This window comes from Tenrec ecaudatus, chromosome 2 (genome assembly GCF_050624435.1).
Source record: "Tenrec ecaudatus isolate mTenEca1 chromosome 2, mTenEca1.hap1, whole genome shotgun sequence".
Taxonomy (NCBI): Eukaryota; Metazoa; Chordata; class Mammalia; order Afrosoricida; family Tenrecidae; genus Tenrec; species Tenrec ecaudatus.
The window spans coordinates 134,183,857-134,197,538 of NC_134531.1; the positions used below are offsets into that span (position 1 = coordinate 134,183,857).

Consider the following 13,682-nt stretch of genomic DNA (forward strand, 5'->3'; position numbering starts at 1 on the left):
CTCCGGCGCTGCCTCCTCCCGCTCCTTCCCCCGACACCCCCCCGCCCCCCACCCCGACCGGCCTCCGGTCGCCACCGCGCAGGAGTATCCCCCCGCCCCCCCCCGCCCCCCTGCTGCAGACAAAGGGCCCGGGCAAACTCGCCGCCCGGCCTCCCAGCGCTCCGGGAAGCGGCGGCGCCCACGGGCCAGCGCGCAGGGAGCGCGCGCGCGCGGGGCGAGGAGCCGCGGCCGCTGCTGCGCGGCCCCGGGCAGAGCGGCGAGATGCGCCTGACCCGCGCCTGCTGCCTCGTCTACCAGCTGGGCTTCCTGTGGAGTGGAGCCCTGTCAGGTAAGCGCTTGGAGCCTTGCGGGCGCGCTCCCCAACTTCTCCGGACGAGGGGGAGCACGCCGGGGCAGGCAGGGCTGGTGCAGCCGGTGCGCGGGGGAGCGGGGCTCGGTGGGTAGCAATAAAAGTGAGTTTGATGGTGTGATGGGGGCGGGGGGCACTCCAGAGGGAAGCGCACACCCCCGGCCTCATTTTAAGCGTCTGTGAAATGCTTGGAGCCCCTAATGCGGACAGGGGTTACGTTTGCAATGGTCGGTTTGCATCACCTGGAAGGATACTGGGTGGGGGGCACGGAGGGGGTCGGACACTAAGTGATAGGGAGTATTTGCTTTAACACATGTTTAAGAAAAACGCTCAATTGTGCTGGAGTCTTTGGACTGGTTTTCCTTTCAGTGAGTAAGTGCTGTCAGCAGACTGTACCCCCTCCCCCCAGACACACACACACACACACACACACACACACACACAATTGGACTTTTATTACGAATCTGATCGTAAGTCCTGGGCTTCCTGGAGTTTCCGGGGCTAGCCGGGTGGTCCCAGCGCAGCGTGGCGTTTGCTTCTCTTCGGTGGGAAAGGCAGCTTGGGGAAGCTCGTGCCGCCAGAACCGCACCATTTCCAACCCGCACTTTTCCGTCTGCCTCGCCCGCAGGGCTGCAGGTCGCCCCCGACGGCGCGGAGTGGGAAGTCGTGTTTCCTGCACTCTGGCGCCGGGAGCCGGCGGACACGGGCGGCGGCAGCGGGGGCAGCGCGGACTCAGGCTGGGCGCGAGGCGCTGGGGGCGGCGGCGGCCGGGGGCAGGCTGCCGGCAGCTCCCGGGAAGTGCGCTCAGTGGCCCCTGCGCAGCCAGAGGAGCCCGAGTCTCGGCCCCAGCCACTGCCCCCGCCAGAGGGTGGGGACGATGAGGAGCTCGAGTCTCAGGAGCTGCCGCGTGGATCCAGCGGGGCTGCAGCTCCGGCCCCGGGCCCGGCCCAGTGGCAGCAGCCGCCGCCGCCGTCCGCGTACCCGCCCTCCGCCCAGGATGCTGAGCTTGAGGGCGAAGAGGTCTTGCTGCGGATCCCGGCCTTCTCCCGGGATTTGTACCTGCTTCTCCGGAGAGATGGCCGCTTCTTGGCGCCGCGCTTTGCTGTCGAACAGTGGCCGAGTCCGGGTCCCGGGCCAACGGGGGCAGAGGCCGCCCCCCGCCCCCCGTCGCCGCTGGACTCCTCTTGCTTCTATACAGGAGCGGTGCTTCAGCACCCAGGCTCCCTGGCCTCTTTCAGCACCTGTGGAGGCGGCTTGGTAAGCATCTCCCTTCCCCAACTCTCAACCCTTCCTGCCACTCATATGCTTCCTGCTGGGTGACCTAGCTGATTCGCATGCACCTCCTCCTGTTTCCACGTGCTGTTGTGGGACTTTTTCTGACCCGCACCACCCAGAAGTCTAGAGCATTCGCCCAATGTAGAACAGGTTTGGGGGAAGCTAATAGTGTATATACACACCTTTCCTTCTACATGGTTATATGACTCTTTTGAATAATTAAAGACGTTGCCTCTGTCATTTCTTCTTACTGGTCCTACGTCTTTCAGTTCTACAGGGTTTTCAAAAATAAGCACACCACATGATGTCTTTTCCAAATTGGAAAATAAGACTGTCCTTCAATTGCAGAATCTCCTCCACATTTGCCTGTCACCTACAATTCCTATTCCAGTTGTCTCAGGTCTGACCTCAAAGTTGTCAGAGCAATTCTCCAGGGAAGTAGGTTCTGGCAGCCAGCTGGAATTTAAACACACCTACAATCTTCCTGGGCACCCTGTAGCCCGGAGGAAGTGAGAGACTAGAGTAACTGGAATTTGGAATTGCTAAGGATGGCGGTACAATCCAATCAGTATTTTAGGAGGTAGGATTTGAGGATTTGACATATCTTTTTTTCCCAGGTTTAAGTTTTATTTGGCTGTAGTTTCCTTTCCTTTCCTCCATGGGTGGGGAAATCAGCAAGGATGAGAGCCTTGCAAAGAAGCCCAATGGGACTGAAAAGGGAAAGCCAGTACCCTGTGTCTAAATCGTGGAGATTATCATTCAAATTTTCAGTTTCAGAGGTTGGAAGAATTGTTACCTCCCATTTGATGCCTTCTTCAGGCAGTTCCCAGGTTACCAGTGGTTTACAGACAAGAGGGCATTTTCCCTTTAATGTTCTGTGAAATTGTGGCCAACATACTCTCCGGTGTCATCAGTGGTTCAGGCCTCAGCAGTTGATCTGCAGGGGTGAGGAGGTGGAATATGACACTCTGCTTCCATGACTGTGCATTGCCTTAGAAACCCTATGGGGCAGTTCTACTTTGGCCTGTAGGATCAGTATGAGTCAGAATGGACTTGAGGACAGTGGTTTAAACGGCTTCATTTGATTCTGACTCATATTGACCCTAGGCGAAACAAGGCAAAACGGTGCACCGTCCTATGTCATTCTCACAATTGTTCCTGTGCCTGAGCCCCCTGATGAAGGTAGTGTGTAAATCCATCATGTGGAGTCTTCTCTTCCTATGCTGTCCCTCTGCTTTACCAAGCATGATGTCCTTCTCTCCTGACAACATGTCCAAAGTACATAAGACAAAGTGTTGCCAACCTTGCCTCTAAGAAGCACCCTGTCCTTACTTCTAAGACAAATCAGTTTGTCCTTGTAGCAGGTCCATGGTATTTACAGTATTCCACAGTCAAACACATAAATTCTTCTTTGGTTTTCCTTATTCAGTGTTCCAGAATCAGTTAAAAATGTCTATGAGGCCACTGAAAATGCCATGGCTTCAGTGGTGTACACCTAACTCCTAAAAGTAACAATCTTACTTTTCAATATTCTGAAAAAGTCTTGTGCACCAAATTTACTGTATAGACTCAAGTATAAGCTGAGGCACCTAATTTTACCACAAAAACTGCATAAAAAATGTGCTGAAAAACTCGGCTTATACATGAGTATATGTGGTACCTAAGGCAACTCCTCTTCTGATCTCTTCCCCACCCCCCCTTTATTGGAGGCTCTTACGTCTCTATCACAATCCATACATTCATCCAGTGTGTCAAGCACATTAGCACATATGCTGCCATCATCATTTTCAAAGCATTCTCTTCCCACTCGAGCCCCTGATATCAGCTCCCCCTTTCTTCCCCACTCCCTGATCTCCCTCTCTCATAAGCCCTTGATAAGTCATAGATTATTATTTTCATATCTTACATAGTCCTCCGTTGCTCCTCACCCACTTTTCTGTTATTCGTTCCCCTGGGAGGGGTTCTAATTTGATCCTTTTGTTCAATTCCCCCTTTCTCCTCTCACCCTCCCCTAATCCTCCTGGTATCTAGACTCTCATTGGTTTATCTATCCTGGATTCCCTGTGTTGCAGGCTCTTATCTCTAGTAGTGTGCATATTCTGGACTAATCTGATTTGTAAGGTAGAATTGAGCATTATAGTGGGGGGAAGGAAGCACTGAAGAATTAGATGAAAGTTGTGTGATTCATTGGTGCTATACTGCACCCTGACTGGCTCATCTCTTCCCTGTGACACCTCTGTAAAGGGGTGTCCAATTTTCTACAGATGGGCATTGGGCCTGCACCCCATGCCCCTCATCCCTCTATTCACATTGATATGATTTTATTCTGGGTCTTAGATACCTGATATCTGATCCAATCAACATTTCATGATCACACAGGCTCATATGCTTCTTCCATGTGGGCTTTGTTGCATCTCAGCTAGATGGCCGCTTGTTTAGATTCAAGCTTTTAAGACCCCAGATGCTAAATCTTTTGATAGCTGGGCACCATCAGCTTTCTTCACCACATTTACTTATGCACCCATTTTGTTTTCAGTGATTATGTTGGGAAGGTGAGCATCACAGAATGTTGGATTGTTAGAACAAAGTGTTCTTGTGTTGAGGGAATACTTGAGTCAAGGCCCAATGTCCATCTGCAACCTTAATTCTTAATATATAGATATGAGGACATAGTTCTATTCCCCTCTCATTATATATATATTTACATAGGCACATACCTTTATTTAGATCTCTATAAATGTCCTTTACCTCCTGGTTCTTTCCTCTATTTCCTTTTACTTCCTTCTTGTTCCATCATCACATTAGCCTTCATTCTAGCTGCTACATTGCCCTTGATTAAGCCCCACTAGGCACCCTATTCCCTTTTTTCCATTGATTTTAGTTCACTTTTTATTCCCTTGTCCCTGGGTTGGTTCCCCACCCCCCTTCGTTTCCCCCACCTCCCCTTCTCCCGTATCACCCCAGAACCATGGGTCCCATTTTTTATCTCTGAATTATGTATCCCACCTTTCTTATCTGTATAGACATGCAGATGCAGTAATAAGTGAAAAAACCTGGAAAAACCAAATAAAACAACAAAGGAAGTCAAACCAAAGAAACAATAACAACAACAAAAAACAAAATAACAATAAAAAAAAGAAAGCCACTGACAAAAATGGAAAAGCCTATAAATAGTTTAAGGTCTGTTTGTTGGCTTTTATGAGTGTTTTCTAGTTGAGTCTGATGGGATGCCACACTCTATGTCCAAAGTCTATTTTTGGTATTCCCTAGGGATTTCATCACTTTGCTTCCCTTGCTGCTCTGTTGCATGCCCTGAGTGTTTCGCTCCAGCATGGTGGGCTCCGACTGTGCCCTATTCCCACACTGTGATCTCTTGACTGATGCTTCCATGAGCATTGATTGTGGATCTAAGCAAGACCAAATCCTTGACAACTTCAGTATTCTCCCCATTTATCATGATGCTACCTATTGTTCCAGTTGTGAGGATTTTAATCTTCTCTACTTTGATATCAACCTTTAGGGGAGCTGAAAGTCTCATCTGTCTCTCACAGAGTTGCTGGTGGATTTAAACTGTTGACCTGGTGCTGGGTAGTTCACCTAGTAACTATTTATGGCACTATTGTGCTCCTTGTAGCACTGAAGTAAGGCTGAGTAAGGACTGGATGCCCCTGTTCTAATTTACCTGACAATCTTACAGATTTAAGGCCATATCTTTTAAAAAATCATTTTATTGGGGATGCTTACAACTCTTGTTACAATCCATACATCAATTGTATCTAACATATTCATACATATATTTCATTGTTATTTTCTAGATATTTACTTTCCAGTGAGCCCCTGGGATCAGCTCCTCTTTCCACCCCCCTCCTTCTCTACCCCCAATCCTCGAGGTCCCTTGATAGACTGTAGATTGTTAATTATTTTCAAATCTCACACTGACTGCTGTCTCCCTTCCCCTCTGGTTTCTCTTGTTCTTCCCCCTGGCTGGGGGTCTGTGTTTATGTGTCATTCATTGTGATCAGTGCCTCCCTCCCTCCCCACCTATCTCCCGCTTCCCCCTCCTCTTTTGGTATCTCTATTCTTATTCCTGTTTTGGGGTTTCATGTGTTCTGAGTTTTATCTATTGCCTATACCTATATATATGCTCCCATCTAGTCTAGATTGGGAAGTGGTACTGTGTCATGATCGCGGGGGGGCGGTGGGGGGTGAGGAGGCCTTAAGGGATCAGAGGTATATTGCGTGACTCATTAGTGCTCTACTGCACCCTGGTTGATTCACCCCCTCCCTGTGACTCCTCTGTGGGCTGATGTTCCATTGTCCATAGATAGGCTTTGGGGTCTCCTTTCCAACTTTCCTCCATTCTCACCAATGCAGTTTTGTTTGTTTGTTTACTGTTTGTTGTGAGTCTTCTGATGATGTTGCCTGACCTTGATGACACCTCATGATCGCACTGGCTGGTGTGCTTCCTCTATGTGGGCTTGTTGCTTCACTGTTGGATGGCCACTTGTTTAATTTCAAGCCTTTAAGACCCCAGACACTATATCTTTAATAGCTGGACACCATCCTGTCTTCACCACATCCACTTATGCACCCATTTTGTCATCAGTGATCGTGTGTGTGTGTGTGTGTGTAACATAATGACAATTTGTTAGAACAAAGTGTTCTTGTATTGAGGGGAGGTATGAGCTGAGGCTCAAGGCCCATCTTCAGCTTCAGTGTACTGCCTTATAAATATATGTACATAGGCCAATACCACTATTGTTATGGATTAGTGTATTTACATAAGTGAACGCCTCTGTTAATCTTCCCATCTATGCCTTTGCTTTCTAGAGCTTGCCTCTGTTTCCTTTTGCCTCCTGCCCTGCCGTCACTTTCCCCCTTCTTCTGCCTCTTAGTGTTTCCTCTCCATTAGCTTGGTGTTGCTCTAATACTCACAGGATTTCTACCCTCTCCTAGATGCTAGTTCCACTTCCCTAGTTGTTCCCCTGTCCATGACACCATCTGCTCACCACACCCTTCTCTCCACCTCCCTCTTCCCCCTCTACTTTCCAGGGTCATTGACCCATTGCCTTCTCCCCAGCGTTCCCTCCCATAGTACAACCCATATAATTAAGCAGATCATCCATGTCCTAGTCTGAACCATAAGAAAACATATGGCTGAATAAAGAAAAGGAAAGAGAAAAAGAAGAGTCAAATAAACAGCAACAACAACAACAACAAATCCTACGTAAGTTCAGGTCTGTTTGCTGGTCCCCGAGACCCTCCCCTCTGGTCCTGAGGGAGATCCAAGGGCTGCCCCTCCTCCACTAAAGTCCATTCTTGGGGCTCCTCAGGGGCTGTGTGGCTCAGCTTTACTCCAATTGCTGATCTGTTATGCTTAAGGACATATTCTTAAACACATACTTAGGAACAGATCTTGCTTGTAACCTGAGGGCTTCGTGTACTTTAGTTTAAGGCAAGACTCACGAATCTATATCTATCTATCTATCGATCTATCTATCTATCTATCTATCTATCTATCTATCTATCTATCTAGTGATTAGTGGCTTCATCTTACAGTTTATAGCAAGTCACTGTTGAAGTTCAACACACTTTGCTTTAAAACCCAATAGCAATACATTGAGGAAAACATCAGCACAATAAAACCATGCAAAGCTATGGAAAGGAAAAGGGTGGTTAAAAATTCCAATAAAGATGAAATTAGAAATATTTACCTATACTCTTCTTGTTACCATAATCAAATGGTGTAAATCGCTGACCAGGGATTTATTTTACCAGACACTATCAACATTGAATATTTAACTATGCATAAATTCAATCCTGAGTAAAAAATGGCATGGAATTACATGAACCACATTTGAAATTACTTTCTATATAACTGATGCTTGCATACCTCATGGGGGAGACATTCTGTGGGGATTTCATTGTCTGCTAGCTTTTGGCTGTGAATTAAATAATTGCATGTAGAATATTCCTGGTGTGGTAGAGCAATAAAGGATAAAGCATTTCACTGTGTTCAAATGTGGCTCTGGTCAGATTTTCCAAAATGAGCTATGCCCCTCTCCTTATTTAAAGCAGCAAGGGCAGGATTATGAGTAGGTTTTTCATAGTGTGAATAGGAGTTTGACACACCTCCCTGTTGATCATGTTGGACTTTTACTCACTTTTCCGATTAGCCACATATGTATATGTTCTAAACTGGGCAGTCTTTGTTATTGAGGCAAACTGACGTTGCCAGCAATACAGTGGAGCAGTCAGACTTGGAGTAAAAAGTTGGGCAGATAGCCAAGAAGCATGAGTAGTTACTTCACTCCCACCCATGCCAGTCCTTCCCTTCTCAGCTGGTGAATTAGGAAAGAGAGCACATAGTACGTTATCTGAGCTGTGGCCATGGCTCCATTCCTGGTGATGAACAAGTTCTCACCTTTCTGAGCTCTGGTTTTCATAAATCAAATGAGAGCACTCAAGTATTTCATGAAAAATGGATGCCATCATTAAGATTCTCCTGGACGCATTCAGAGCACCGGGTGTGCTAAGGAATGGGGATGAGTCCAGTGCTTCAGAGGGGCAAATATTAGGAGACAAACATTGTATACACGAGGAGATGACTGGGCGATATAAACTATCGGTGCTGTCCAATCACCTAAAAGTTGGTGGCTCGAACATATCCAGCAACATCATGGGAGAAAGGAGAGAATACCTGTTTCTGTAGAGATTGACAGCCAAGGGAACTTTACGGAGCAGGTTGACTCTGTAACAGATGGTGCCCCATTAGGTAGACACAACCTGACAGCAACAGGTGTGGTTTTGTTCTAGGATGACACATAGAGCCATAAAGCAATAGCATATCAGCGCAGTGAGTCAAATGTTAAGCAGGTGCTCTTGAGTCGATGCCAACTCACGGTGACTCCATGTGTCTCAGAATAGGACTGTGTTCACAGGGTTTTGGTGGCTGATTTGCGGGAGGTAGCTCAGGAAGCTGTTCTTCAGAGATACCTCTGGGAGGATCTAAACCTTCAACCTTTCAGTTAGCAGTTAAGCAAGTTAACCATAGGCGCTGCCCAGCCTTGACTAATCAAACTTTATGCCTGTCACAACATTCTTCTAGGGGAATTGGGCAAGGCTTCCCAAAGCAGTGGGATTACAATTGGCATTTGCAGGATAGGGAGAATTGATTTTCACCAGGCAGAAGACTGCAGAGAAAAGTTAAGTAGACGCACAAAGTACACAGACTGTGAAAGGAATATGATAATATTTGAAAATCTCAAAAAAACGTAGAACACCAAAAACTTGAAACAGAAACCATTCTTCTGTGGCCAGGGCAGAAAATGCCATGAGAGAAACGGAGCCTAAGAAGTCTGTTGAGTTCAGACCTTGAAAAGGCTCACCTGCTAGAGTAGACACTTTTTATGTCTGGCTGAAGATGCTGACTCTCCCATACTTCCAGAATTCTGCAACACTATGATTCTAATGCAGAGAATTATGATGTCTTTATTTGGCTGTTACTTCTTTACAAATACAACTGACGGAACTACTTTTAGTTTGTAATCTTTTTCTTCCTCTCTCTCTTTTTTTCTTCTCATCCCCATTCACAAGCAAGATGTTACTTTGAGGAAGAAAGTGCAGCTGACCCAAGCCATGGTATTTTCTGCTGACTCATTTGCATGTGAAAGTTGGATATTAAATAAGGGAGATCTTTGAGGAGTTGGCTTGTTAATTCATAGACAAATGCATAGACATTCTATATATAGTTCATTCTGTATATAGTTCATATTCTTTGGCTTTGTTTTGTACTGCCTGAACAACTCAAAACCACGTGAACTATTTGAAGGGAAGCCCTATGGGAGCTGTGGGGTGAGCTTCAGGCAGCGGCTCCACCAGTTATTCCTTGGGAGAGAGATGAGGCTCTCTGCTCTTGCAAAGATCGACAGAACCTTGGAAATCATGCAGAGAGTTGCTACGAGGTGTAATAAATGCCATGGCGGTGCATTACATAAACTCTTGATCAAGGCAGTAGATGATGGCTGTTGTTGGCCGATGGAAATCGACAAGATCAGCCAGTTGGCCAGTGTGTTCTCCAGAAATCAGTGTCAATTTTGTCGTGAAAGGAAAAGTGCTGGAATGGAAATCTTGGAGACAGGTTCAAGTACTGCCTCCTCAAAGTACTTCATCTTTCTGGATCTAAGTTTCCTGCTCTTTAAAATGTGCACACTGTATTTTCATCTCTAATTATCGTATTTATGGAGCATTCTTATTTCTTTTTCCTCCATGCTGTTGTTTATTTTGTTTTGGGTGCCAACCAGTTGGCTCCGACTCATTGTGAGCCAAGGTAGAACAGGATGAAACACTGCCTGGTCCTGCACCATCCTCACTTTGTTTTGTTTAAGCTCATTGATGAAGCCATCACGATTGTCCATCGTTTTGATGGTCTTCCTCTTTGTTTGCTGTCCCTTTACTATATCAAGCATGGCGTCCTTCTCCAAGGGCTGGTCTCTCCAACAATATGTATAAAGTCCTCCCTGTTAGTCTCTAAAATGAACCAATAAACTTACTTTAGCCATATAGTACATAGAGTAGGCCTCATTTGGCTCCTAATTGTTTTAATACTACAAAATTAAACATATACCGAGCAACTCCTGTGAGGGAGAGGCATTGGGCATTGACAGAGAATGGAATAAGACATGAAATAAGAATGAAATGTGGCTTGCTATGTGTCAAAGAACTCCCAGCCCAGTTCGCCATTCACACCAATGAGCAAAACCATGAAAACAACTCATTGCCATCAAGTCAATTCTAATTCTACGGGACAGAGGAGAATTGCTTTTTTGGATTCCGGAGACTGTCAGTCTTTACGGAAGCAGCCTCATCTTTCTCCCATTGAATGGCTGGTGTAATCGAACTGTGGTCCAACACATAACCCTGTATGCCACCAGGTTATAAGAAGGTAAACACAGTAAGTGCTATCATGGTATTGTCTTGTTCACCTCTCCCTTTCTAATACCATATACAACATCTAGTACGGTGCTCTAGGAGGATTTTCAATGGATGATTGTTTATGAAACAGATTACCAGATCTTTCTTCTTAGATGCCTCTCTATGGACTGGATTTCCAAACACTTGATCAGCAGCTGAACCTATTCACACCACGCAAGAACTCCAAGAGTTTAATACAGTGGTCACTTTGGTTAGCTTTTGATGTAGTATCTAGAGTCCTGTGTATTCCTTGGTTGCAATTTAGCCTCTTATTTGAATCAATTCCTTAATATTTTGTGCTTGAAGACCCAGGTTGGATTCTAGACCAGTGTACCTTGTATGAAGCCAACTCAAGTCTGTCAGTAAAGACTTGTTTGGAAAGCAAGATGTTACTTTGAGGAAGAAAGTGCAGCTGACATAAGCTAGGGTATTATCAGTCAACTCACATGCATGTGAATGCTGGATATTGAATAAGGGAGGTCTATGGAGAATTGATTCATTTGCATTGCGGTGCTGGCAAATATTGAAAGGACCCTTGAGTCCAAATGAACAAGCACATCTGACTTGGATGAAGTACAGCCAGGATGCTCCTTAGAAAGAATGCTGGCGAGGCTTTGTCTTACATATTATGAACATGCTAGCAGGAAAATTCAGTTCTTGGAAAAGGACATCATGATTGATAAAATGGAGGGACATTAGAAAAGAGGAAGGCCCTCCAGGAGCTGGATTTACACAGTGATTGCAACAATTTGCTTAAGACAATTATGAAGATGGCACAAGACCAGGCAATTTTATTCTGTTGTGCATGGGGTGCCAACAACATTTTAGCAACTTAATTGTCTCCAGTTTTTCCTTAGCTTTCAGAGAACCAGAAGTGTCTTTTGCACGCATAATTTACTACTGTTAGTAATTAGTGTTCATTTTAAATATGTAACTTAAACTATTGTACCTACATGTATTCTCGCAACTCTAACTGTGGTAAACCTGCAGGCCGAGTGGCATAAATAATTTCGTGCAACAAAGACTAGGGAGGATCTTATTAGCTGTGGTATTTGATGTTTTGCGGGCTTTAGTGATCATATTTTTCTGGTGGTGCGCAGCATGTTTTAAATTCAGTGTTTCAAGTTGAAATGGTCCATCTATCCAGCGCTGTGATAGCTGAGATGAAGAGTGTTCCTTTGTTCATGTTTTGGACCCGATTCTTCCCAGTTCATTCATGGCCAACAAAGCAAAACTGACGTGGATCTGGGTTTTTAATATGGGTAAACCAGAATGGAAACCAGATGGAAAAAAGTATGTGTTGACACCCTGTTAGAAACCTAATTTCCCTTTTAGAAATGAATGGTAGCATACCTGTTGCTAAGCAACGAGATATCTTGAACCATAGAGTCAGCAACAGCGGCTTCCAGCTCAAAGATGGCATCCATCAATGCCATTTTGAATGTGTCTTGGAAACAATACTCACTCACTTCTGTCTCCTGGAAGAGCTTCTATGCTTCTTCTTCTGAGTCTCCCAGTCCAGGGTTTCGTCCTATAATTGTTCCGTTTCTGACCATTGTTCTACTTTACCCAGACATTCAAATTCTAGTCCATTCTAATTTCACATCATTGGCCATGACAAAATTAGTTTGCAATGTTTTGAAGCCCTGTTTTTTGTTTGTTTTTGTTTTGTACGAGAGTAAAATTTATCTATAACCCACCCACTGTAAGTCAAGCCTGCCTTTACAGTGACCATCTAGGAAATAATAAATCTGCTGCGTAGGGTTTCTGAGAACATAAGCCTTCACAGGAACGAGCATCCTCATCTTTCTCCTGAGGAGCATCTGCGGAGTTTGAACTATTAACATTGTGATTAGCGGCCCGGCTTTTAACCCACCGTAACATCACAGCTTCTTATCATACATAGAAGAAGATACAAAGTTTTAGATTCAAAGAGGTTACCTCCCAAACTAAAAGGTCGATTTATTTCAATCCCATTGGAGTGTTTCTGTTAAGGTGAGACCTAATTTAGAGAAGTTTTGGCAGGATATTAGAAAATCAAGGATAAAGAGAAAACTCCAAAAAGTATAATGTGAAAGAGATGATTTATTGTGGAATGAGTTTCAGATTGACAGTAAAGATTGAAGCAGTAATACTGGAAGCCAGAGGCTCATGGGTTGAAAACTTCAGTTCTGGGGGAAAGGGATTTTGAATCCATAATTATATAATCAGCAATACTACTTATTATAGTTGAGGAAAAAATAAAATTAAGCATTTTCAAAATTAGAATATTCCATATTTCCTAACAGGACCTCTAAGAAGGATGCAGTACAATCTTGCTCTAGTCCCGATCCTTCAGTTAGTACTCAAGTCTCCTTCCTGAAAGAGCGCAGGGTTTCAATTACTATTGGATGGTCACATACTTGCTCAAAAATAAACACAATATTTACATGTAAATTTAAAGTTTTTTTAATAAAACTCATGCACAGATAGGAGTATGCATGCACATGAGTTTGTCACATACAAAGGAATAAAGTTATTCTCCTTTCTTTTTTTGGTGGCCCTACTGTATCTGAATGCAGGTATGTGTAATACATAGTTCATGGATGTTTGAGAACTCCAGTTCATATATAAAGAGCTGAAGAGTTAATTTCAATGTTTACACGATGAAGAAAGACATACACTCAATAAATATTGGTGTTTAGTTATGGAGGGTTGATACAACAGAAGCATTGTCAGTGGATGGCTTTAACACGGTTTATTTTCCTGCTGAGGAGGCTGGAAGGGGGAAGTAAGGCCTCCTCTCTCTCAGGTGGCTCACAGTTCAGGAAGAACGTAAAGACCTGATGATGGCTTGTGTGCGGCGGCTGTGTTTTACTGCGTGCACCAGTTGCTTTTGACCCACAGTCGCCCTATGGGCCAGGGTCACACTCCCTCACAGGATTTCCCAGGCTATCATCTTTTGGTAGCAGATTGTCACATTTTTCTCCTGGAGAGTGACGGGCAGGCTCAAATCTGGCTAGCAGCCCATGTTTTCATCAATGCACCACCAGGGCTCCTTAGTCGAGGTCACAGCCTAGGAAACCCTCGGGGACAGCTCTACCCA

General features: G+C 45.0%; 1 protein-coding gene across 1 annotated transcript in view; it reads left to right on the forward strand.

The window, feature by feature from the left end:
* Positions 1–252: 252 nt before the first annotated feature.
* ADAMTS19 (ADAM metallopeptidase with thrombospondin type 1 motif 19) overlaps positions 253–13,682 on the forward strand; it is a 282,005-nt gene continuing 268,575 nt past the window's right edge. The window contains exons 1-2 of the mRNA XM_075543100.1: positions 253–328; positions 978–1,606. Of these exons, the coding sequence (XP_075399215.1) occupies positions 262–328; positions 978–1,606 (696 nt within the window). The 5' untranslated portion in view covers positions 253–261. The remainder of the gene's footprint in view (positions 329–977; positions 1,607–13,682) is intronic.